Raw genomic sequence first — 25101 nt, forward strand, 5'->3', positions numbered from 1 at the left:
TGAAATGTGGCTTTTTAAAGGACTAAGCCATCCTGAAGTAAGTTTTCTGCATGTGCAACCTTTGCAGGGTCATTGATGCTTAGGGTGACCAAAATAGTGTATTAAGGTCTCGAAGATTTATTTGCAGATAAACCAACTCGTTCCACTGGGGACTCACTCTGCAGCCAAGGGTTGGAAATAGCAAGCATGTGGTGTGAAGGGAGAAAGAAACAACTTGCATGCCTAAAGCTTGGAGGGCTGATCCTATAGTAGCTGGAGAGAGCAGAGGGGACAGAGGATGAAGGGCAGGCTGGTGACCTGGGTAGATAGGTGACAGCTGGCCGTGGGAGAGGAGCACTGGCAGAGGCTTAGGGACAGCTGGAGGATGAGGCATGGGGAGGTGGAGTGTTGAGCAGCACTGGAGGACATGCCCTCCTCTGGAGAGACAGGGCTGGGCCCCATGGCCTCTGTCTCCCACCTGGCAATGCAGTCCCATCCCCGTGGGAGTGGCCCTTTCACCCAAGCATCCCCCTCTCCTGAGGATCTTCTCATCAGCACATCCCCTTCTCCTGGGAACCCTCTGTATGGGGCAAAGGCTGTGGCTGCCGCTGAGCATGCCACCAGCTGACCTCACCAAGCAGTGCTGTTGGTGTTGGTGCTGATGCAGGGCTGTGCAGGGTGTGAGCAGTCTGTGGAGGACAATCTTATCAGAAGTAGGTGCAGGATTGGGACCCCCTGGGTTTTGCATGGTGTTCAGCAAAGCTGCTGCCTTTTGGGGGAGCACTGGCTCTGCTCCCTGGGCAGGGGGACAGAGGATGGGAACAGGCATCCCTAGCTGCGGTGCCTCAGGCAAGTAGATCCTAGGGTCATGGAAGCATCCCAGGGGACAGCCCTGAGTGTTCTGCTGCTCAGAGCCAGCTCTGGTTGTTTCTCAGAGGTGCTGAGCAAAGCTTCTGAGAAAATCCAAGGCTGGGGCTTCTTCCCAACCACATCTCAATGCTTTGATTCTCTTGTGTTATTTTTCTCATGCCAGACCTGCTTGTAATTTTAATTACCTTAAGGCAGGAGAGATGGACAAAGGGCAATTCTTCTGGTTTGTGTTTTGTACGTGTTTGCATCTTTCCTTCCCTCTTGGCCTGCTTGTAAGGGCTGCATTAGTACAGTTTTACAGAGCCAGCAGCAGTGGGCAGAGCTCATTGTGGGTTTCCTGAGCCCTTACATTGGGGTGTCTGGCAGCAGCTTGAGGTTCTACTCTGCCATGTGGGATCTGGCTCTCCAATGCCACCAGCTTCCACAAACCTCACCTGCAAGCATGGAAATGAGGATGGAGTCAAACACCAGCATACCCAGATCCTCCCTAGGAGCCAGTGAGCGCACTTCAGAATGCACCTTATCAGTGATGCAGATGTTCCTGTTACAGACTAGGTGAGCTGCTCAGGTGGCCACCAGGCACTTATCCAAGTCCAGTGAGTGTGTGGGTTTGGTTCTTAGCACTGGGAGTGACTGAAAATTATAAAACAATCTCATCTGGAGAGTTATGTTGGTAATATATAGCATAGATAAAGGGTGAATTAGAGCCAAGGGATCTCTCCTGTTGCTGTCCCTCTCAGTATTTCCACAAGTCTTGTGCAGCTCACTCTGATCACCTGGGCTATGTGGACTCTCCCTGCCACCACCTAGCATATGAGGGAAAGCTGAGAGAACTGGGCTTATTCTTTCTCTTGAGAAGAGAAGGTTCAGGGGAGGCCTTATCACCATGGACCAGTACACAAAGGGTGTCTACCAGGAGGATGGAGACTCCCTTTTTGCAAGGAGTCCTCTGGAGAAGACAAAGGGTGATGGGGACAAGTTACTGCTGGGGAGATTCCTATTGGACTCCAGAAGAAAATGTTTCTCCATGAGAATAGACGGACATGGGAATCATCTCCTCAGGGAAGTGGAGGATTCCCCTACATTGGTCAGTTTGAAGACTCAGCCTGACAGGGTGCTGGGCCAGCTCATTTCAACTGCACTATCCCCTAGGAAGGTTGGGCCAGATGGTCCCTGGGGTCCTTTCCAACCTGACATTCCAGGATTCTGATGCTGCTTTCAGGGCAAGGTGCTTGTTGGGGCTCTACAAGAATTTGCTGCAGATAGAAACTATTTTCTTTCTTAAACCTCTGTGACTGCATTTTTTGCCTGATCCACATGGGCTTTTTTCCCCTGGGTAATGCTGAAATAGTTTCTTCCTTTTTCTAGAACAATTTCTTTTGGTGAGTCCTTCAGGACCTCATTCCCATCAGCTTGCTAATTGGGCTGAAATAGGAGCTGGTCGTGTCACTCGTTTTCCTCTTGAAACCCTGGACCCTGCAACCTGACAGCTTTGGAAAGCAAGAGGCTCCTGAGCAGAGAGGGATCCCTGTTCTGCTGCACTGGGATCCCTGTTCTGCTTTGTGGACAACCTCCAGCACCAGCCAACAGCAGCTCTGTTATTTCTGCTCCTCTTTTTACACACAGTAACAGGCACTACCTTTCTAACACAGCATCGTGTTACATGGCACACTCTGGCCCCTCCACTCCCAGCTTGCAGCTGTGGATTTGGTACCATTTCAGTGCTAAACTGCTCGTTTTAGGGGTATGCCAGTCGACCATGACAGTGTCTTTTATTTGGTCAGTTGGCATGGAGTTGCCTGCAAATGTACCCTGAAGCAAAACTCAAGTATTTCAGAGCAGCAGCAGTTAGAGAAATAAAATAGGTATTTGTGATTCCTGTAGATGTGCTTATGTGTCTCTGAACCCAAAGTGCCTGTGGGCTGGTCCTGCTAGTTGGCAGCTGAGTAGGGTTGGCACCAGAGCAGCCGTGCTGGTGCTGCCTGCTCTGTGCTGAGGTTGCTTCACTGCTGCTGTGTGTGTGGGCTGGGGTCTGCGAGGTGAGCTCTGGGGGTATGCAGGGTGAACCCATGAAGGTGTGGGGGGTGAGCCCTGGGGGTGCATGGGTGAGCCCCAAGGCTCCGAGGGGTGAACCTGGGACCTGTGTGGCATTTTTCTGTTGCACCAGGACTCCTCTGCTGTGCTGCTCCCCTCTAGAGCTCATTTGGGAGGAGTGGCAAAGTATGATATGCCAGCAGAACAAACAATTTCTGGAAAGAACTGGTACAAATTCAAGTCCTTGGTTTGAATCTGGCTTTCAGACAAACAAAACTCTACACTCAGTGCTTTGAGTTGACTTCAGCCCTTTGAGCAAGTCGCCTCATCCCTGTTCCTTGTGCAACGGCAGATTTGTTATGTGCTGTGGAGTCCAGATGGCACCCTAGCCAGCTTCAGCTCTCTGCTTCCAACTTCATACTTGGAATTAAAGTTCACATAATATTTTCATCCCCCTTCACCAAAAAAAAAAAAAAAAAAAAAAGGTGGGGGGTGGGGAGGAAGTAAAGCAGAGGGAAAAAAAAAAGGTGAGGAAGGAAAGGGGTGGAAGAATAAAAGATAAACATGAAATGCAGTTCACTTAAAAATATCTCTGCTTGATGGAGGCTAAAAGGTGGCAGCTGTGCCAAAGTAGTGGACCCTAAATCGCTGAGCAGAAAGGAGCAGGGAAGGCTCTGATTGCTCCAAGTGCAGTGGTGAATGTGTGCTCTCAGCCACAAATCAAGCAAGCTTAAAAAAAAAAAAAGGAGGGGGGGGAGAGAGAAAAAAGACTCAATCAAGGCAATAATGGCCTCCACTTCACAATCAGACAAGTGCTTCTACTTCAGAAATCCTACCATTTATGGCTGATTGCTAACCCTGGCCTCATTTCTAATCTAAAGGGCGAGTAATAATTTGGAGGAGGAATTATAACAACTTCCCAACCATTTGGTAAATCGTTATTATTTTAAAGGGGCGTTGGGAGGCTGTTGCTGTTTGTCAGATATTTTTTTCCCCCTTTTTCCCCCTGCTGCTGCTCTACCAAGTCCACCACACGGATTCTCACTGATGTCATGCTAGAAGGAAAAGTAATGCAGGGTGAGGATATGTCAGAAAGAAAAGCCTGGAATGAAGCTGCATTTGAAGGGATTTGACGTGCTCAGAGTTCATGGGAAGGCAGACAAAGCGTGCTGAGATGGCTCTTTCACTCTGTTAGTGTGTGGTGCCCACAGCCTGGCACCAGGATCAGGGGCTATGTTGAGCAGGGGTGTCATTGCCACCACATGACCTCCTGCCTGAGCTGCCCCAGTGGAAAACCTTCTACCTTAGAAACTTCCCAAATGAAGGGGTGAGGGACTGTGGGAGCACTCACGGGCACAGGTGGCAAGGGGTCTCCCTCTAGGGGCTGCCCATGTACACTTGTCCTGGCAATGGAGACACCTTGGCACAGCCTGTGTGGTTAGGGGCTGTCCAGCCTGGTGGAAACTGAAGCTTTCCTGTCCTGACCCTGCTGTCAGTGCCTTGTTGTGGGCAGTGTAAGGAGAGACAGCACTTAGATGCTGGATTCCCTTGGTGGGGAATGCACCTGGTACCTCAGTACAGCTATTGCTCTTTGCAGCTCCTGTGGCACTGGTTTTCCTGTTTCCTGTTTCTAACAGGCACATGCATTTTGTTCTTTAGGAAAATATTAATTCCAACATCTCCTAAAAATTTGTTGTGACTTTCATGTTGGCTTTTTCCAGAGAGAAAACACTGAGTTTGAGGATTTGGACAATGTGCCTTCCAGCCATGGACCCAGGGGCTGCCCTGGCTGTATCTTGTGCCTCTGTTCTAAGTAACAAAGCTTCTAAAACGAGAGGCAGGGCAGAAAACTGAGTGGGACCTGTGTGCAGCTTCACCTGGGTGAGCTCATCCTTCTGAAATCCTGGCAGTGTTTGATAATAGCAGGCATCTCTGATCAAAATACCTCTTATTTTAGTGAATGGAGGACAGAACAGGGGGCCATGGCTCCCCTGCATGAGTGTGGTGCATTTATGAAATGTTTTATGATCAGTGTTTTGGAGGCTGAAAAATGTTGTTCACAGGCTTAGGAGATAAATGCAGTGAGAGCTTCAGCTCAGCGTCGTGTCCCTTTTTCTGGTTGGAGTTGTGACTGTATCTGTTGCACAGTTATTTGGGGGATGTATTTTAAGCATGATTTGAAGAGAGCTTGACTCAAAAAATTTCAATGACCCAGTGAAATCTGAGCTACTTATGGCAGGACAAAAAATGTAATGCTTCCATCAAAACAACAACTGGGAATGTGTTTTATTAAAGGGAGTCAATTCAATACCACCCCCGAGTGCTGTGGGTTTGTGAGCACATTCCTGAACGAGAACTTTCATATCATAAACTGGGGGAAAATGGATCATTTGCAATACTGCACATTTTTGGGGCCAGATTCTGATCCTGCATAAGTTAGCCACGGTGTTACTGAGTATAGCTTCCAAAAGTGGCATGTCCGTGGGTCCTGTCTGCCATTCTGAGATGGGGATGGTGGAGGGAAAGCATGCAGATCCTGCACAGAGCTCCTCATGGAAACCTGCAGGCTTTGAATTTCTCCTCCGTGCTGTTTCTGAAGTGAGGTGCTTTCAAAACAAATGCAGGCTCAGCCTCGCTGGAATCAAAGGAAATTCTGTCTAAAATATGCTCCCGAGGGATGCAAAATGATGGAGTTAAGTAATTTTAATAGATAAACTCTGGAGGAAATTCACTAGTAAATATTCCTTGATTTTTGACAGCAATGTCATGCAAAGATGTTTAAATTTTCAGATTAAAAAAGAGCAGTTCTGACAGTTTAGCAGGGACACAGGACTGATTCCAGCCTGGAAAACTGCTTAGGAGGCAGTGGGACCATTTGCACCCCGGGGAATACGGAGTCGTTTCCCGTAACAGGGTTTTTCCAGCCCGGCCGGTCACTGTTTCGGGAGGTTACATGGTTCAGAGCGCGGCAGCGCGACACAGATCTCCAGAACTGGCTTTTCCCCGTAAAGACGAAGGTGGTTCTGCTCGGAGGTGTGAGCGCGCCCGGCTCGGCGGGCTGGGGCCGGGGCCGGGGGAGCCGAGCCACTGCTTTCGGGGGCCCTGAGCTGTCTCCTGGCGCTGGCAGCCGCTGCCAGCCGCGAGGACCTTTCCCCGTCAGCGAGTGACCGTGGTGCGGGTCCAGGCTGTGCCACCCTGGAGGGGACAGAGTGACACCAGCCTTCCGTGGGTACCCAGCCGGAGAATCGTAGCCGTTTCCGTGCGATGTGCCAAACGAAAAACCCGTGTCGGGTTAGGTAGCGTTAGTGCGTTACGGGTGCTGGGAGCCCCGTCGGAAGTTTCAGTGCCAGTGATGAAACCCCCGGGGGAGGCTGGGGTCTCAGGGATCCGCAGCACAGCGCCCGCGGCTCCGCCCGTTGCCAGAGGTTCGCTCTGTGTCCCGTGGGCCGTTGCGCTGTCTCTAACGCCGGTAACATCGCATAACGAAAGCTCCAGCCGCCGGTGTCTCTGGCGAGGCTGCCGTCCCTCGCGGGTGACCCCGGGAAGGCTCAGTCCGGTGGGGCTCAACCCGGAAAAACCCCGCCCCCGGGCCACCGGGAAGGAGCGATCCCCCGCGCTCCGGGTGGCCGCGACCGGGCAGCGAGCGGGGACGGGATGGGAGCCGGTGCGAGTGGAAGGAAAGGGCCAGGATCGGTCCGCCGGTTTCCTCCCGCCGCCGCCGCAGAGATGAGCCGGGACAGCGGCCGTTCCGCTGCGGAGGACGCATCGAGCTCGGCTCCCGGCTCCGCTTCCCAACGGGCTCCGCTCGGTGCCAGGCCGGGGGGCGGAATCCCCCACAGGGTCTCCCGCCGGGCACAGCGAGCAGCAGCCCGGGCGCGGCAGCAGCCGGGTGCAGGGCTCCGGCAACAGCCCGATGCCGCCCTGCCGGTGCCGGGCTGCGTGCGGGTCCTTGCCCGTTCATAGCCAGCAGCTCCAGAATTTAGCACGAACCCAGGAAGTCCCTAAAACGCCCCGGCCTGGCGCGGGATGGGCTCCTATGTGATGTTAAAAATGCCGAAAAGTTGGGTTGGAATAGCACTGGGTGGGGAAATTCGAACGCTGACTCTCGTCTCCACTGCTGGTACCCGGTAAAAATAAGTTCGGGCTTCTGACACCTCTCACCATCTGAAAGTCTGCATCGGAGCTCGGATTGTCACCTTCTGCCGGATCCAGTATCACTCTGTGCCAGTGCAGCAGCAGTGTTCAAAAAAAAAACAATTGGTTTTGAGGAAAAATATTTTCACAGGGTCATGCAGAAAATGAAAACAAAATAAGACCTATTTTTCTTCCCCAGGATAAAATTGACCAAAGTATTTGATCTGCTCAGTTACCATAAGTGAACTGCACCCAGTAGAGGAGAAAAGCTTCTGTGTGGGATTTGGGTGCTGTTGTCTGGGTGGGTGGCTCCTGTGTCACAGCAGAGCTGGCAGGTTGAAGGCAGCAATTCTGGCAGGCTTTACTTTCTCTCTGTGTAAAGAAATTAAGTGGGTAGCTAAGAAAATCTAGGCATATCATTATCTATTTTTTTTAAAGCCTCAAATTGCATTTCATTTCAAACATGCTCAACAACATGTGGTGTTGTCTTTACCTGTTGGTAGGTGACAAATTAAACCTTCTCCTTAATACAATGTTAAGTAAAAACAAACTGACAAGAGATTGGGAATTAATTGTTCGTTTTGAGCAATCAATAGTACCGAAGTCCTTCTACAGCTCCAGTGCCTGGTGTATAAGTACAAAGTTACTTACAAAAAAAGGAGGCTAAATTTGATCCTGCTGGGTGCTGGACTGAAGGACAGCACTCAGGAGTGCTGGCTGAGAGCTGTTCTGCCAAGAGGTTTGGCTGCCTTTGGAAAGCTTCCCCTGCGCTCTCTACTATGTTCCTGCAAACAGATCCAAGCACTTCAGAGGAAGCAGCTCTGATTTCAGGCAAATCCTTGTGACTCCTGTGGTTTGCACCGTAGAGCTGTCCTGGTGAGCCATGGCAGTCTCAGGTCTATGCTGCGGGACAGCTGGGTGCTGCTGGTGAGCACAATTGGGCAAAGCTCTGGCTGCAGCCTGAGGGCTGATGCTGAAGGTGGTTTTCTGGCACAGGTGCTGAACGTTATGGGTGAGAAAAGGCAGGCAGTCACTGGAGGGGAGGAATACAGCTGCCTCCCAGGAACAGCTAGGTGCAGTGAGTGAAAACTGTCATTTTAACTGGCTGAAAATACCCTTCTGTTAGTTAAATGTCTAAGCACATTTAGTAATTGTAAAGACTTGCCCATTTTAGGAATTTTGTTGCTTATCAGTACTTTTCTCTTCTGCCATGAACCCCAGAATCACCTCTCCAAAGGCTGCTGCTTGTTGGCTGTGGTTACGTGTGGGCTGCAGCTGAATATTGCACTGAGGGTGTAACAGGAATAGTTAGAGAAGATGAAAATGAAGCAAAACTTGGCAAAATTCATTTCAGAAGGAGCACTTGGCTAAGGCTGGGGTAAGTGTGGCTGTCCCTTGGTCTGTGGTGGACAGGGTGGAGATGTGTGGGGCTGGTGCTTGGCTGCAGGATGGTGACACCACCTCAGTGTTGCCCTCTGAAACCTTCAGGGGGTTAAAAATGAAGAAAAAGCTTGTAAAAACTGCTGGGTATTTTGAGCACTGAAGTAACATGAGCTCCTAATCTTCCTCTGAGAATCCCAGGACTGTTTATTTTTCTAGCTGTAGGGTCTTGTTTTGGTTTTTGTATGAGGGCTCACAGAGTGGTTGGAGTTACCAGGTATGGAGGAAGAAGATGGCCAATGTCAGAGTCACTTATCCTAGGCAAAGACTCCCACAAAATCTTTCTGCATTTGATACCATTTAAAAGAGGAGCTCAAGGTCTTACCACACAGTGGTTTCTGATCAACTGTATTTCTAAGACTGCAAAACCTGAATATGCTGTTGCAGACTGTCAAGGTTTGGGCCATTATTATAGTACTTGGGCTGCACTTCAAAAAAGGAACAAAAAGGTAAAAGAGAATGAAGCAGCTGTATTCAATACCCTTTCCTCCCAACACATTGCCCCACAGCTCTGCCCCCTGAAAGCAGACCAAAGTCCTGGTTTATACTCAAAGTAGTCTCTGTGATCCCTCTGCCATCTCAGGCAGGTGCACCTGCAGCTGGAGGTTGACCTCCTCTGTGTTCTGAAGCCAGCTTCTTTTGTCTCTTGAAGTCTTTGGGCTGGGGTTGAAGTCTGATGTGGTTTCTTTTGCAGCTCTGCTTTGCAAGTGCTGAATTTTCTCTTCCCACATGTGGTGGAAGATCCATGGCACTGCAAAGCATGTGGAGACTGCTCACAGTCAACATCAAGCCACTCTGTGGCTTTCCAACAGACCAGAGTCAGACTTTGTAGGACTGTTTTAAATGCAATGTTCAGATGGTTCTGAATGAACTCTGAAATCTAACCTCTACACTCTTTTAAAGGCACCATTTTAAAGGCACCCTTCTGCACACAGGAGGTGAGGGGAACCTGTGGGATGGTAGGAACCCCCCAGGCAGGAAGGGGTAAACGGGCAGCCAGCTGGTGGAAAGGTCTGCGAGAAATTGTTCCTGCCAAGACCTGACACAAGCTCCTGCCCCAGTGCTGCTCAGTAACACATGGCAGAAGCCATGGCCTGTTAAGACACCCTCAGCTGTCCCCACCTGCTGCTGCATGGGCTGTGGTGGCCTCACAATGTCCATACCACATGCTTCAGTCCTGCTGGGTGACAGATGCTTGCTGCCCACCCTCTGGCCAGCAGCTCCTCAGCATCAGAAGTGATCTCTCCACGTTCAGTTAGATTTCACCAAGGGTTAGTCCCCACAAATACACAGGAGGGCGTTGTACAGAGTATGATTTTTGAAGGTTTCTTGTGGTACTTGGTCACCTCCCAAACTGATGATCCTTTATCTTCAGAATTTGTCACCATTGCCTTGCTCCCTCCAGAAGTAGGGAAACCTTGCTTTTGTTGTCTCAGTTCGTGCCTTCAGCCCACAGCTAAGGACACCATCAACCACCCAGCACTGCACCTGACATGGCCATGATCTTCTTACAAGCATGCAAGCATGTTGGCCTCTCACCTTCTCATGCCCCAGCCAGGTGCTGAGGTCTCTCAAGCCACCAGCAGTAGGGTGACAACAAGCACACCAAACTGTCCTGGCTGTAGGCCAGTAAGACAAACAGGGCACACCAAAGGCTCAGGTTTGTTTGTCTTGGCACATCTGCTCCTGGAAACAGGCCCAACGGGTCCTTCAGAATTCATTTAAGCCCCCACTCGCTTTTCCCTTTGGTTACCTCTTTGCATGTCAGATTTTTACAGTGGAATGAAAACATTCCCAAGAGAGATGCTTATGTAATGGAAACAATGACCTGTCTGAACTGGTGGCTCTGGTACCAAAGAAGCCATTTCGAAACTCCAGCCTTGCCTGGCAGTGTTGGCCATCAGCAAGGGCACAGAATTCATCATCACTGAGGTTTACAAACTCAGCATTTTCCTGACAAATCCACTACAAGCACAGAGTGACTGTTCCAGTGGCACGACACAGGGGTGCACAATTGCTGCAGGTTTATGTTTTAACATTTATTGCATGTCAGTGGTTCACAGGCTGGTGAGGAAACCCCTTACTGTACACTGGGGTTGACTTTCTGCCCCACTGCTGGGACCAAGGCTGGGTCCCATACAGAACAATGTGTGAGTGAGCTAAGGAACCATCAGACCAGAGCTGGCTGAGCAACACTGAATGGATGCTGGCTGGGGGAAGCAGAACACTGAGCACAGTGGGACTGGAGCCAGGAGCAGTGAGGTGCAGGAGAACAGCACCAGTGCTGCTGCCTGGTACAGGCTGGAAGGGTCCTGGAGGCCCCCAGCTGAAGCCAGCAGAGAGCTGCTTTTCCATTCCAACCTCCAAACTCTCAGGTGACCAATGTATGGCTTTGTGTTTTCTGAGGGACATCTGGAGTGGTGCACGCTGCTTTGCAGGGATTAAAAGTCCTCAGGAGTAAGAGCCCTTCCAGCAAAAATCAGAAGGGTTAAACCCAGTGCTGGAAGTGACACTTCCACAGGGAATGTGGCCAAAGGCTGTGCCAAACCAGGTATTGCTGTGGTAACTGGCAGAGTACAAGACAACAAATTCAATAGTGCTGTTTAAAAACCCTCACACATTCTAAGGCTTTGTTCTCTGTGCTTCTGGTGCTAAACCTGTTCACAGCTGTGTTTAATTCCCCTTTTTCTGGTAGATGCCCCTGAGAGTGCTGGTCTCTAGAACAGAGCAGCATTTGTGTATCTTACAAAGAGCACTGCAGTTACCACTGCATTCAGGTGTCTTAGTCTATGTCAGGATTTCAGCAAAAATATCAAGACTGCTTTCTGTGTCCTCCTCAGGCCTCAAGTCCTCGCTGTGGTCCTCTGGAGGTGTGTGGACATCCTGTTCTGGGGCAGTCCTCCTCTTCCTCCTGTGAAGGTAGATGGAGTGACTCTTCTTCTTCCCTTCAGCAGAGCTGCTGACACTGGTGCCTGTTTCCAAAGCGAATACTAAGCCTTTGTAGAACCTAGAAACAAACAACTGTGTAGCTGTTATTTTTATAGGTTTGCTAAGCCCTGAAAAACTGCTCCGAGAAACTAAAGCTTCTGCAGTGCAATGGAAACATGGTAAGAGAGGAAAATTGTTACTAGCAATGAAATTTCTAGCCAATACTGGAAGGAAAATGAGCAATGTCAGCAGGTGTCCTTATGCACACCATGCCAGCTCTCTCTACATCTGCACGTCAGAAATCAGTCAGTGATGTGCTCTCAGGCCATTTAAGACAAGGTCTGATGAACAAAAGCATTATGATCAGATGGACTGCTACTAGGAGCAGCTACTTTTAACAAGATGTTTAATAGATATATAAAAAGAATTAATCTTGTTGGTGTGTCTGCAGCATCCTTTTGATCTTTCTGCTCTTTGGCTCCTCTGCCTATTCTGTTCTCCTCACATGGAGGCACAAGTAAAGACCCCACGTGTGTGTAACCTTCCACCACTTTCATGAACCAATAGTTTTGGGAGCTATACAAAACATTTACTGGGTTTAAATGTGCACTGGATCTGAACACTCCTGAGATGGTTACTGTGCTTAGAATAACAAGTACCGTTATCATTGGAAACAGAAACTCAATCACAGAATCAACCAGGTTGGAAGAGACCTCCAAGATCATCAAGTCCAAAGCGCCACTCAGTGTCAAAGTTTGCAAACTCTTGTTCCTTGTAGGGTTTTGATTAAACAGTTTGTAGTCTTCAGAAGTCAAAAAATAATTGGATTTGTATTTTAGACTTTGGGAGGAGGCTGTCTGATATTTTTTTTTTGGTTGATTGCTTGGTTCCCCCCCTTTTTTTTCCCTATAACCTGAGTTTTGAATTTAGATGTCATGAATTGGGCTGCTGTACTCTTACAGACCTGTCAATCCTCCTTGTGTTTTCTTCCATCTTCCCATTAGCTATGTGCACCAGAAATTCAATGTATTCTTCAGAGACCATCAATTTCCCCTTGTGGGTCAGTGGAACTTCTAAGCAATGAGTGCTCTGGACAGCCTAAAACACACCCAGAAGAAGGCTTTAGCTAGAATGAAGTGGAGTTTGCTTTATAAAGGTGATTTAAATGATAGGGAGAGTTTATTACAGAAACCCCATATTTATCTACACAACAGTTGGCTGGGTTGCTGTCAACTACAGCAGAAAAAGCTCTCTTTGCTGTCAGTCACTTTACAGTTCAGTTCAGCTCACAAAAAAAAACCAATCAAGGTTAACAGCAGCAACATTGCTTTGTTACATTCCTTACAGGTAAGCAGCAAAGTCCTTACCATCATAACTTTTCCTCCTCTGCCAACTGTAATGCCAGAGTTCCTGAACCCAGAATTGATCGCCACTGAGTGCTGCAGAAAAAGGAAAGGCCTTAAAACAGCTCTTGGACAGTTCCACAAATAGGAACAGTCATGGGTTGGATGTGATGCAGTTTATAAACCCAGCTGTGTAAAAAAATTCAAACCCATCTCCCCAGAATATTGCAGTAACAGCCACATTAAAATGTCGTCAAGATCAAACCCAGGTAGTATCAGAAATTGGGGTTAGCTTTCAGTGAGCCACAGTCAGTCTTGGTCCACCAGTGCTGAGGGGATGTTCAGGTCTCTCTGGGCACTGCACCATCTCATCTTGAAGAGCTGGTACCATCTTTGCAGCTGCTGCCCAGTGGGTGTGGCACTGTTAGAGCTAAAGGTGCAGCAGAGCTATGAAAGAGGCTGATCAGCTCTCTCCCATCTTAACGAAGAACAAACCCATCAGGCATCACCCTCTAGGGACATTCTGGAGAAGCAGAGGTAGTCCTCAGTTGGCTGAAACACTGGGGCCAAATGGCATGGCTGGTGGCAAAATGATGTCTGAAAGTCATCACTTCAGGCAGCAACAGCAACCCAGGCTCACTGGGGAAAATTTGTAGCTGGCAGCCTGCTTCAGCTTGAACATCAAGTTGTAGGTGAGTCATTCTGAACAGCACAGCAAAGCCTCTGTAAGTCTACAGCAGTGTTTTCTCCATCAGCTTACTTAACTACCCTAGCTATTAAACACACAGCACACCTGGGACCATTCTGAAGTGCTAAAGCTTTCTCAGGAACCAGCATTTGCATTTTTCCAGCAAGGAGCATAACAGAACCACAATGGAACCCTGTTACTTGATGCCATGTTACCAGGAGCTGGGCGTCCTCTAGCTCTTGACACAGCACGTGAAGAACAAACGGTTCAAACTTGAGGACGACATCACCAGTGGACTTCTCTAGAGCTGCCAGCTGGAAAACACACCAAAATATTTAAATCAGTGCTGCAAAGGGGGTAGAATTACTAAAAAAAAAAATCCAGAAAAGAACAGCTAGTGAGTGTGTGAAACAAGCACCAGACATGCAGCAAAATGAGTTCCAAGCAGTCAGGTCTGTTCATCTGCTTTTGATTTTTCATTGCTCACAGCATACAGAAATTCCACAGCTTTCCATGATTCCATTTGCAGTGCTGATGAGGTCTGATAGAAATCCATCACAAGATGGACTTCAACACCTTGAAAAAGTGAGCTTCCCTGTTTACTTCTTTGTACCTTCAAAGGAATCAGTACAGTCACTGCAGCATAGGAAGAGAGCTGGGTCAGTGTAATCAGGGGAACCTGAGCAGGGTTTTTTTAGTTTTTTGGTATTTTTGTTTTAAACTCTTCTTTAAAATCAAAGCCATTTAGTTTCTGAAGTATATACTTCAATTTCAGAAGACTTTCTGGGGTTCAGCAGATTTAATTCATGGCCTAACATACTTGATCACATTTTAATCTTAGTTTAAACAATTCTAGTTTAAATAATATTAATGTATAGAAAACTGTGTAAGAGTTATAGAGATAAGAATTTCAGAGGGTGAAATTAGATGCATATAAACCCACAAGACAAGTAGAATAAAAATTAATTAACTTGATAATTACCAAATTCAAGAAGCTACTTTCAGACTAAAAGACTGAGATTGCTAGTGGTGATTTTTTGGATTCAGAGTGTGGAAAAAAGCTTCACTCCAGCCATCTCTCCTGGGTATTGCAGTTCTTCTGCTTGTCTTTGCAAGCTTTATGCAAAGGGCTGAGATGACTTTTCTCTGTTCAGAGAGGGTGCTTTGAGGCAGTTCTATCACTTATTTCATTGTATGATCATATAACTCTCAACACTATTTGCCCCCTGCTCCATCTTCTTGTTTGCCTTCACTGGTTTAATTCACAGCACTAAGAAATTTGCTGTGTTAACTTGGGACGTTTCAGCTGTTTTCCCACACTCTGCTGTTCGGTTGAGCCCTTCTCATCTTCCTTGTGAAATGGCAATATTCAGTAAGAATCTTCAGGAAAGAATCAGATCCATATGATTTTTAAAGAGACAACAGCATAAAAAGAAGCTGCTGAAGCAATGCCTTCTCCTTCCTGCACTGGGGAGTATTTAAATGTAGTTATACAGCATCTCCTTCATAACTGCTCCTGTTTTAAGCTGAAAGCAGCTCTTTCTGAACAGTGAAGTGTGTCATCTGTGCTCCAGGTTTTAAAAAATAAGTAAACACAGCTGTGCTGAAGGTAACAAGAAACAATCTCTGTATGTGTCAGCACTGCCTTAGAGCTGCCCCCATACCTCTGTCACAAAACAGCTTTTTAATGGAACTAAATATTTTCACCAAAGGTTGTTATAATCTTACTGCATCTAAATTTCCTGCAAACTCAATTTAATAGGGAAATATTGGAAGCAATTTTCTATCAAGTTTAGCATGGTTGAGCAGTGGATTTGGTGGTGCTGGGTTAATGGTTGAACTCCATGATCTGAAAGGTCTTGTCCAGCATAAATGATTCTGTGATTCTGAGGCACTGATTTGCTCCCAGAGCAGCTAATGGGAAACACCCACTGAGATCAGGATTGGGACCCTCATCTCGGAAGGGGCAAAGTCTATTGGCTGTCATGCAGTGACAGAAAGTGCCCACTGGTGATAGATAAAAAAGCTTTCATACATGAAAATCCCTCAACTCGTGACACATGGACAAAGCCAGGCATGCAGAGGTCTTGGCAGGAGTGAATACTCTGACCATGCACATCTTACATAGCAACTGGCTGCATTCTGGTGTGCCTACAACCCAAACCCCACAGCTTTAGGTGGTCATGGTTCACACGGAGAGCATGTCAAGGAACAAGTACTCCTCTTCAGTTTTACACTAGTGTGTGATTTGTCACCTCAATAACCTTGTACTACACAATGCTTTTCCTCTAAGCACTGAGAGGCTAAAGGACTAAAATTAAATCCCAGCACAAATACCCCATGTTCAGATTGTTGAGTTTAACACACATGGTGAAATCAAATGACCTGAAAGCACAACACATGAGATTGACTTCCATTCTCACTTCCTAAATACTGAACTAACAAAGCTTTATCATACATCACAGTTTAAAAATTAATCAAAGACTTTTTTTATTCCACTTGCAATTTGTGCATTGAAAAGAAGAAAAATCCTATCTACCTGCTAAAGGGAAGAGGAGAAATCAAGAGTATTTCCTCTTGTGAGAGTCAGCAAGAACCCACTGCATCTTACTCAGCCTGAAGCTGGCTGGTGGAGATCTGCTCTGCTTTGAACTACTGACAAAGGTATTTGGGGGGAGATTTTTTTGTGCCAGGCGAGAATGTATGGATATGGTGAAGGGAGCTGTGACTTGAGCAACAGAGCTTTGACCTCGTAACTGCTTCTCTTTTGGGCAAAGAAAAGAGATGGATGCAGAGAGCAGACTGCTTTGAAGGCATTAAAAACCCCACCCCAGTATAAATGTATCTCTCAATTTCAGGAGATGTTAGAACACTGAATTAAAAAGGCAGCATAAGAGATTCACAGCTGCACTAGTTTCAGATGTCTGTAAATGCAAGGCTGTTCCCAGAGCAAGCTGGGCTCAAGACAGGTTTAAATTCAAGGCAGTTTTTGTAACTTGAGACAGCTTTAACTGTTCAGTTTTAACTGTGTTGAAGGAGACACGACACATCAAATGAACACATCCATATTTAAGGGAAACAAAGGAATTCGTTTTGGCTGCTTCTGCAATTGCTGACCAAAACGACACAGCAAGAAGGACCACAGCTTACAGGACAGTTAATGGGGTGCACACAAACTGACCCAGTTCTGACAGAGGTGTCACTGCACTCATGTCACACTCCAGCTGAACAGATACAGAGCTGCAGAAATGAATAGTACTGCTACACTAACAGCAACCTTTCAGGGAAGGAAGGAGACAGAGAAGCATGAGTTCCACTAATTCTGAGTAAGGAAAGGGCTCTAAAAAATAAGAATCACTCTATTTTACATCTTCAGAAATGGTTTTCTGAAAGACAGATTTTCTGCTATAGAAACTTCTTGTTGAGCTGTTGTGGCACGGAGAAAGGTATTATTTGAATTTCACATTAGCTGCATTTACAGGAAATTTGTCCTTAGCTTCTAAGTATTCTCCTCAAAACAGGTCTTAAGAATTTACTAAGTAGAACACCTAGAGAAAAGTTGATTTTGAAACTGACCTGTCAATTCACCTCAGTAACAGGGATAAAAAAACTCTACACACACTTCTTTGTATTTTCCATGCCATGTTCTCCATGCCATTGGCAACACTGCATTCAGTAGAAATCAAAGCTGTATCAGATTGTCCTCTTACCACGGCGTCTTTGGCACACGTTTCATGTGTCACCATGAGCCACCTGCAGTCTTTCTTCTGGATCTCACAGCTGTCTGTGTCCTAGCAAGCAAGAGAAACCGTTAAACTCCTGAGACAGGTAGGGGATGCTCCAGCTTGTGCTTGTGTAAAAACTGGTGCCTCAACATAAATAGCATCGCTTTCAACACAACACGTTTTGTTAGTGCACAGAAATATTTTTACATCCGAGTGGTTTTAAAGGGACTTGTCTGTGTTTATGTGTCAGACAAAGCTGTCAGGCCGGGGTCCGGCACTGCAAATCTTGATGTCCCTGCCCCTGAAACCTGGCACGGAGACACCGGGTGCTGCCGTCGGTCCTGGCGGCCTTCTACCGGGATCGCTCTGCGGTCTCCCGGAGCTGTCAGGGCGCGGGCACTAATCCCACCGCCGGCGAGCGGAGCCAGAGCCCGAGATCCACGCTGCACCGACACGGGAAAAGCCGCGGGTCTCCCTCGCCGAGACAGGCATCGCCGGCTCGGCTCGGCCAGCTAGAAGGGCCTCCACAACCAAGGCTTCAAAAGTGGTCCTCTAGAGTACCGCTACAGCGGCGGGACTGCCCAGGACTCAGCGCGGCGCTGCCTTGCACCAGGACGAGGCGGCCCGAGCAGGAGCTGGTGGTGCAGAACGGGGCCCTCCCGTTCAGCAGTTGCACGACAGCGGCGGCACCTTCGTCCGCCCGCGCCAGCCGCTGCGCCTTCTGCTGCTGGAAGGACGCCATTGAGGGGGAATCAGACCGGCCCCGGCTCTACAGCGGCCACCGCGCCCACCCAACGGCGGCCGCCAGGGCCACACCTCCCCGAGCGCAACCCAAGGGCGGGGTGTCGGGGAGACCGTCACCGCCCCCCGGCTGCCATCGCCCCCGCTCGCCTTCCGCCGCCACTCAGGCTGGGCCCCTCTCCGCCGCCGCGGCAGGTAAGCGGTGGGCGCCATGGCGTTCCGCTGGCCACCGGCACTCGGCTCTGCCCCGGGCAGCGTGACGGGGCTGGCGGCGGTCCCCGGTACGCAGGGCCGGGCTCTGCAGGCTGGGACGGACAGGGCCGCCCTACTACAGGCTGGCACGGCCGGTGCGAGCCCCTGGGCTCTTCGGAGGCAGCGGCGGCCGGTGGGGCCGGGACTGGCGCGGAGGGAGGTGTCCGGGGGGCGAGGTCTGGCGACAAGGGGTGGGCCGTGACCCAAGGGACGTGCCCGGGCCGCGGCCTTCTCGGCGCAACTCCGGGGACGGCGGCCGCGGTGTGCTGCTTCTGGGCCCGGTTCTTGCCGCTCTGTGTTCCCGGCGGCGCCGCCCTGCGGCCACGTTTCGTTCCGACCTTTGCGGTGAGCCTCCCAGGAGCCAGGTCGGGCTGCTCTCCCTTGACCGTGCCCCTATTCCGCTTCCGCAGCGCCCGGCGGCGGAGCCGCTCGGAGCCGCTGTTTCTCCCCAGAGCAGCGTTCACCGCCAACAGCAGGTCCCGGTGCTCTCGGGAGCTGCCTGAGGAACATCCCCACGGGTAAATGATTAGCGTATGAGTCTCTTAACACCCCTAAGGTGATGCGAATGCTTGGCCTAGTTTATGCCTTTTGTGTGACTCTGGAAAAAATTCCCAACCCCCCAAAGTGTACCTGGGGAGCGAGGCTCCATTTAATCAGTTGCTTGCCAGGCAGTTATTTCGTTATTGTGAAGGTACAAAATAGGAAGGCGACATAAACATTGTGTTGTCCCCCCAGACACTCTGGTCCCGATGGCAGCCACCAGAAATGTGATGAGAGCTGTCAGGGTCTTTGAGTTTGGAGGCCCTGAGGTACTGAAACTCCAGTCAGATGTCCTGATCCCCAGTCCAGAGGAACACCAGGTATGTGTGAGTTCTGTGAGCTGAACTGAGGGTACTGACCAACACCAGGGGCAATCAGAGCAGGGAGAGGAGTGCAGAACAAAAAGCTCCTTCTCGAAGGTGTAGTTCATGGTCAGTGCATTCCTACATCCTGAGTTGAACAAATGTGATAGGGCCACAGTAAAGGAGCTCCTGAGAACGGCTTCAGGTCAAGACTGCATTTTTGCTGTCTCTGTGTAAGAATCCAGTTAAAATGCCATGATACTGCTCTGAGAATTCAAGTGCTAAATCTTTATCACTACCGCTCAAGAGGCATCCTAAGCTGTCGAGGGAGATTCTTCTGCCCCTCTCCTCTGCACTAATGAAGCCTCATCTGGAGTATTGTGTCCGGTTTTGGGCTCCCCAGTTCAAGAGGGACAGAGAACTACTGGAGAGAGTCCAGTGGAGGGTATGAGGATGCTGAGGGACATCTGTGTGTTGAGGAAAGACTGAGAGGTGTGGGGCTGTTTAGTCTGGAGAAGAGAAGGCTGAGAGGGGATCGATCTGATCAATGTCTGCCAATACCTTAACAGTGGGTGTCAAGAAGATGGGGCCAGTCCCTTTTCAGTGGTGCCCTGTGATAGGACAAGGGGCAATGGGTATAAACTGGAACACAGGAAGTTCCATCTGAAGATGGGGAAAAACTTCTTTGCTGTGAGGGTGCTAGAGGCCTGGAGCAGGCTGCCTAGAGAAGCTGTGAAGTGCCCTCCTCTGGAGAGATTCCAAACCCAGCTGGCCATTGTGATCCTAGGCTAGCTGCTGTGAATGCCCCTGCTTTAGCAGGGGGGTGGGAGTGGATGATCTCCAGAGGTCCCTTGCAAGCCCTGCCATGCTAGGATTCTGTGATCTTTTCTTTCAGGTGCTAATTAAAGTCCATGCCTGTGGGGTGAATCCTGTCGAGACCTACATTCGTTCTGGAACCTACGCTCGCAAGCCGGCTTTGCCCTACACCCCTGGCACAGATGTGGCTGGTGTCATAGAGAGTGTTGGGGAGCATGTCACAGCCTTCAAGGTATCTATTCTTTGGGATTTACTTCATTATGGTTTGTTGGGTCCCCATGGTGTGACTGCTGCTCCTGGGGAGAGGCACTGCATTTCCTCTGCTCAGAGCAGTGATGCTGGGTGTAGAAAAGTTGTGCTGCAGAACTGCTCTTGTGGCGTTGCAGAAGTGTTTGATGTGGGGTGCTTCCTGGTCTGAGGTGATGGTTTCTTGCAGGACTGAGCAATGAAAGGTTTGTTTGGAAATGGAAATAGCTTTAGAAAGCACCATAAATCACATATTTGTCATTAAAACTGTTAAAATACTTTATTACTCCAGTCTAGTCATTTCACTTAGATGTTCTCCATCACGGTCCCTGGAGGCGTTCAAGAAGCATGTGGCCATGGCACTCTGGGACATGGTTTAGTGGCCATGGAGGTCTTAGGTTGAAGATTGGACCCAGTGATTTTAGAGGTCTTTTCCAACCTGAACAATTCTATGATTCTCAGAGAGAAAGTCTTGGCCAGGAGAAGGCAGTTGTCAGTTTGCCAAAAGATAGCAGTGAAATCTATTTAGTTTTAAAGTCTGTTCTTGCTTTCAAATCACTAGACTGATGGTCTCAGGGATCAAAACAGTAGTTAAAATTGTGTCGAGGTTTCCTGACTTGGAATTTCTGTATCTGTTGCAGGAGAAATGAGAGATTTGCTTATCTGGAGAGAAGAATCATGTTTATTCATATTTTCTTATCAGTAGTTTGCCCTGTCTGTTCTGTGTGCTTTTTGTTCCTGATAGCAATTGTGATGCTCTTTGCTTGGAGGAGAGAGACAGAGAGTTGATGAGCTTGGTACATGCAGGAGAGACACTCTGAAAGCTCTGAGTAGCTCCTGCATTTGCACACTCATAGTGCTTGAGACACAGCCCTCTGCACATTGGGTCATACTCTAGCTGCCTTAGGGTCATACTCTAGTTGTCTTAGGGTCTATTAAGAGTGTATCTTTTGTTCATGTTTTAGAAAAACCCAAACATCGAGGAATGTTTTTTTTTCTTTTTCTGTGTGTGTGTGTTTGTAAAAGCTTTTCAGGTTTTGCACTTGGAATCAGTGGATGGAATTCTTCAGTGCTCAGGTTCAGGAAGGTGAATATTAATGAGGCAGTAGGTTTGTGTGTTAGGCTGCAGCTCAGGGGTTATAATTATGACACTCCTGGTGTGGCTTGTGCTGCACTGATTGTATACATTAGCATTTAGAAAAATCTCCTCTGTGACAAATAGAACTGGTTATTTTTCATAGGAGAGCTGCTAGAAATAGCCCAAGCTCCTGTGAGCTGCTTCTCCTTGTACATAAAGAAACAAATAAGGCAGATGATGAATTTGTCTCTTTCTCTCCCTGCTTTCCAGAAAGGTGACAAGGTTTTTACCACGGATACGATCTCTGGAGGATATGCAGAGTATGCAGTTGCTGCAGCTGACAGAGTCTTCCCTTTGCCAGACAAACTGGACTGGAAGCAGGGAGCAGCCATTGCAATTCCCTACTTCACTGCCTATCGGGCTCTTTGCCAAAAGTAAGGGCCCACATCTAAGTTTGTGAGTTTTTGCTTTTCAGTATTTGAGATACTGAAGCCCATGGTTCTGTTCTGTAAAAAGGTGGTGGTGGTTGGCAGATCAGTGAGTGGGAGATGTTTAAAACCCATTTGCTGTGCTGATGGACTTGTCAGATAATTGCTACCTAGAAGTCACTGCCTGTGTTTTTCTGTTATTTATTTCTTCTTAAGTGAACAGACCTGGAGAGGCTTCTTTGGTAAGTACATGTAAGAAAGCATGTAACTCTCTTTCAGTACTCACTGGTCTTTTAGCTAGGGAAGAGAAGCAGTAATTAATTTCTGAATTAAACAGCCAATGTGGTGCAGAGCAGACCCACCTCTCCCCTTCACCAGCCTTCTCTTGCCAGAGAGACTCCAGGTACAACATAACAGTGAATGTTAGGCTGGGTGAGAGCTTAGCACTGGGGAGCTGGCTTAGTTTGGTAGAAGAAGTGACTGAAACCAGTGGGGTTTGTGTTGGGATTTGTGACAAGTGAAGACCTGGAACTGAGGCTCAGTAGCAGTCTGCTACATGTTGACATAATTGCATAGTGCTGAAATTTTGAAGTGCTACAGTTCATTTTGCCTCCAAGGAGGCTGATTATACCTGGTTAGCCATAACATACATTGGAACTGCTCTGTGACAGATGAGATTTGATGTCAGGATTTGCAGTCTGGTGCTTAATTAATGCCAGTGTGTTTTCTGTTCTCCATGCAGAGGGCGTGCCAGGGCAGGGGAGAGCGTGCTGGTGCATGGTGCCAGTGGAGGAGTAAGTACTGCCAGAGGGAAAGCTGTCAGAAATGCTGCTTTCTCTCCTGGCATCTGCAATAGGGCTCATGGTTAATATCAATTCGTGGGTTCACAGCAATAGGTTTTTATTTTAGACAGCTGAGGTTGCTTTCCTTAGAGCAAAGCCAGTTAATTGCACATAACTCTGGAACTGCAACAAGTGGTTGTATAAGGCACTGAGCAGTGAGGTTCACATCAGAAAACCTACCTGGCTGCAGTCAGAGGTTATTCCAGAAGCTTTATAACCAGTCTCCTGAGGCAAGACCAATGGTGAAAAGCTGTGACTTTAAAATGTGTGCAGGTTGTTCTCAGTTCTTGGAGCAGTGATCACTGGTGCATTTCTGAGATGTTCTTCCCTCTTAGCACAAGGAGACATACTGGAATGTACCAGTTCTTTCCTGCATGCTGTGTGAAACTGAACATAGGGTTTTCTTTGCTTTCACAGGACCAGCTAACCTCAGATCTGTTTCACACCACCTCCTAGTTTAATTTATCCTCACAGAACCCTAGAATGCCAGGTTGGAAGGGACCCCACAGACCATCTGGTCCAACCTTTCTGGGTGATAGTGTGGTTGGAATGAGATGGTCCAGCACTCTGTCAAGCTGAGTCTGCCCAGTGTAGGAGAATCCACCATTTCCCTTGGGAGATGATTTCAAGGTCTGACTGTTCCCATAGGGAAACATTTTCTTCTGGACTTCAACAGAAGTGGAAGACTGCTTCTGGAGTCCTCTGTACCCTGCACCTTGTCACTCAGCTTCTGCTGATGCACCAAACAGCTGCTATAAATGGGCAAAGTTTCCTTAATTAGAAGGTGATTATGACAGCCTGGTGTGAGCAGCAGTTGAGATCTCATTCTGTGACAGCAAAATGACAGCATCATAGCCTCTTTGGGTTTTTTCTTAAACTAGATGTAGTGTTGGACTAGATGACCTTGGAGGTCCCTTTTTTTAGAGGCTGTTTGGCCATTTTTAAGACCCCAGCTACTTACTGTGGCTAAAAAGAATTGTTACCAGGCCAGCCTTTTAAGTGGAGAATTCTCAAGTTGCTAGTAGAATATTTTCAATTTAAAACGCTGAGAAAGTCAGAGGAAAAAAAGAGGACTTTTTTCTTTTATTTTGGCTGTGATTTTTGGTTTTTATTTTTCTTTTTTCCTTCCCCTCAGGTGGGAATAGCAGCCTGTCAGATTGCCAGAGCCTGTGGTTTAAAGGTTTTGGGTACAGCAGGAACTGAAGAAGGCATGAACACAGTTCTGAGAAACGGTGCCCACCAAGCATTTAACCACAGGGAAGCTAATTACCTCAGTAAAATCAAGGTAAGCATGTAGCAGGGCTAGGTGAAGTGTTTTTCTTGCTAACAGACCAGTTGTTTGTAGAAGTGTTTTAGAGCAGATTTATGCAGGAGCAATAATGTCCTACCTTTTTCATTTTCACACAAGGAAAAGCTTTTCCAGGCTGGAGAAGTTGAGCCTTCTGCACAGGCAGTGGCCTCTGTGATTTAGAAGCTCGTGCATCCCAGCAAGATGTCATCATTCAGCATATCAAAGTCTGCTAAAATTAAACTGATTAGCTGTCAGCCTTAGCCCAAAGGCTGCATTGCAAACTTAGGCTGTAAAATGTCCATTATCTGTAGCATATGAAATGAAGAGTGGTACCCAAGCACGAACTGGGGTGATTTTACAGCCTGTTGTGTCCTCTGCAGGAATACACAGGGGTGGAAGGAGTTAATATAATAATAGAAATGCTCTCTAACATCAACCTGGCTACTGACTTGCAGCTGCTGTCCTGTGGAGGAAGGGTGATGGTGAGCACTTTCTGTCACTGACTTCACTTTGTGTATTTACTGACTCAAGTCAGCAGTTAGAGCTTCTCTCTGAACTCCTTTGTAACAGGTTGTGGGCTGCAGAGGTCCTATTGAGATCAATCCGAGGGACACCATGAGCAAAGAGAGCAGCATCATTGGAGTTAGTCTGTTTCTTGCAACTGAGGTAAGAAGCTTTACAATGTTTATTGTAAAGAATGTTTTGTTGGGATGCCAAAGCCTCTCTGTTTCCTGTTAGAGTCAGTTGTAGGGATGGCTGCAGCATTTCACTGTAAGTAAATAGTTTTTTCACTCCTATATGTTTTGACTTAAACTCAGAACACAATAAAATGTTTTTGGGCTGTGAAATTTGGTTTAAGACTTGCACAAACAGCCAATGCTGCTCTACAGTGTGGTAAATGCTGCCTTGATTGCACGCAGGAGGAGAGGCGTGAGTGTGCAACAGCAGTCTTTGATGGCATAGAGGCTGGCTGGCTGAAACCAGTTGTGGGCTCTGAATATCCCCTGGAGAAGGTGGTGAAGGCTCATGAAGACATCATTCACTGCAGTGGTGCTCGAGGAAAGATGGTGCTGGTTCCATGAAGTCCTTTCCCATCTGTTTTCTAGCTGCTCTGGCTGCACCTTTGCTTGCACGAGTCGTTGAATGTGTCTCACCAAGCACACTTTGATCAGGTTTGACAGTGACAGCAAAGGCCACCTTAGGTTAATTAATTACATTAATTAACAGCATTTTCTACTAATCAGGGTTGCATACACTTTTAAGTAGTTTTGGCAGCTTTGTTTCATCTGATGTGTCTGCTGGTGTGGCCTTGAGATGCAGGGAAATGAATATCTCTTGATCTTGTGCTCATGGGGAAGTGACAGGGAGGCCACTGCAGGTAGTGCCACCTGGTTTGTAAGCACATGTGGAGATGGATAGAACTG

At 48.0% G+C, this 25101-nt stretch overlaps 2 protein-coding genes across 2 annotated transcripts; one reads left to right on the plus strand and one right to left on the minus strand.

Annotated features, from left to right (window-relative positions):
- Positions 1 to 11244: 11244 nt before the first annotated feature.
- Positions 11245 to 17883, minus strand: TYW3 (tRNA-yW synthesizing protein 3 homolog). The gene is made up of 6 exons (XM_054384555.1): positions 17752 to 17883; positions 17127 to 17207; positions 13632 to 13730; positions 12753 to 12824; positions 12350 to 12483; positions 11245 to 11464 (listed from the first exon to the last, which is right to left on the minus strand). The coding sequence occupies exons 1-6, from the start codon at positions 17881 to 17883 to the stop codon at positions 11245 to 11247; spliced, it is 738 nt and encodes a 245-aa protein (XP_054240530.1).
- Positions 17884 to 18045: 162 nt separating this feature from the next.
- CRYZ (crystallin zeta) lies at positions 18046 to 24888 on the plus strand. The gene is made up of 9 exons (XM_054384272.1): positions 18046 to 18077; positions 18870 to 18994; positions 19872 to 20024; positions 21387 to 21550; positions 22287 to 22338; positions 23522 to 23671; positions 24058 to 24159; positions 24248 to 24343; positions 24598 to 24888. The coding sequence occupies exons 2-9, from the start codon at positions 18884 to 18886 to the stop codon at positions 24757 to 24759; spliced, it is 990 nt and encodes a 329-aa protein (XP_054240247.1). The 5' UTR covers positions 18046 to 18077; positions 18870 to 18883; the 3' UTR covers positions 24760 to 24888.
- Positions 24889 to 25101: the final 213 nt, after the last annotated feature.

This window comes from Indicator indicator, chromosome 10, assembly GCF_027791375.1.
Source record: "Indicator indicator isolate 239-I01 chromosome 10, UM_Iind_1.1, whole genome shotgun sequence".
NCBI lineage: Eukaryota > Metazoa > Chordata > Aves > Piciformes > Indicatoridae > Indicator > Indicator indicator.

What these genes read in the sequence shown, in the direction of transcription:
- TYW3 (XM_054384555.1), bottom strand. Translation starts at nt 17,883, where the DNA reads ATGGCGTCCTTCCAGCAGCAGAAGGCGCAGCGGCTGGCGCGGGCGGAC. An exon ending in TAGAGGACGCCCAGCTCCTG is followed by an intron (nt 12,825 to 13,631) that starts GTAACATGGCAT and finishes CTTTTTCTGCAG; the next exon opens with CACTCAGTGGCGATCAATTC. An exon ending in AACACAAGGAGGATTGACAG is followed by an intron (nt 11,465 to 12,349) that starts GTCTGTAAGAGT and finishes GTTTGTTTCTAG; the next exon opens with GTTCTACAAAGGCTTAGTAT.
- CRYZ (XM_054384272.1), top strand. Translation starts at nt 18,884, where the DNA reads ATGGCAGCCACCAGAAATGTGATGAGAGCTGTCAGGGTCTTTGAGTTT. An exon ending in TGCATGGTGCCAGTGGAGGA is followed by an intron (nt 22,339 to 23,521) that starts GTAAGTACTGCC and finishes CCTTCCCCTCAG; the next exon opens with GTGGGAATAGCAGCCTGTCA. An exon ending in GTCTGTTTCTTGCAACTGAG is followed by an intron (nt 24,344 to 24,597) that starts GTAAGAAGCTTT and finishes GATTGCACGCAG; the next exon opens with GAGGAGAGGCGTGAGTGTGC.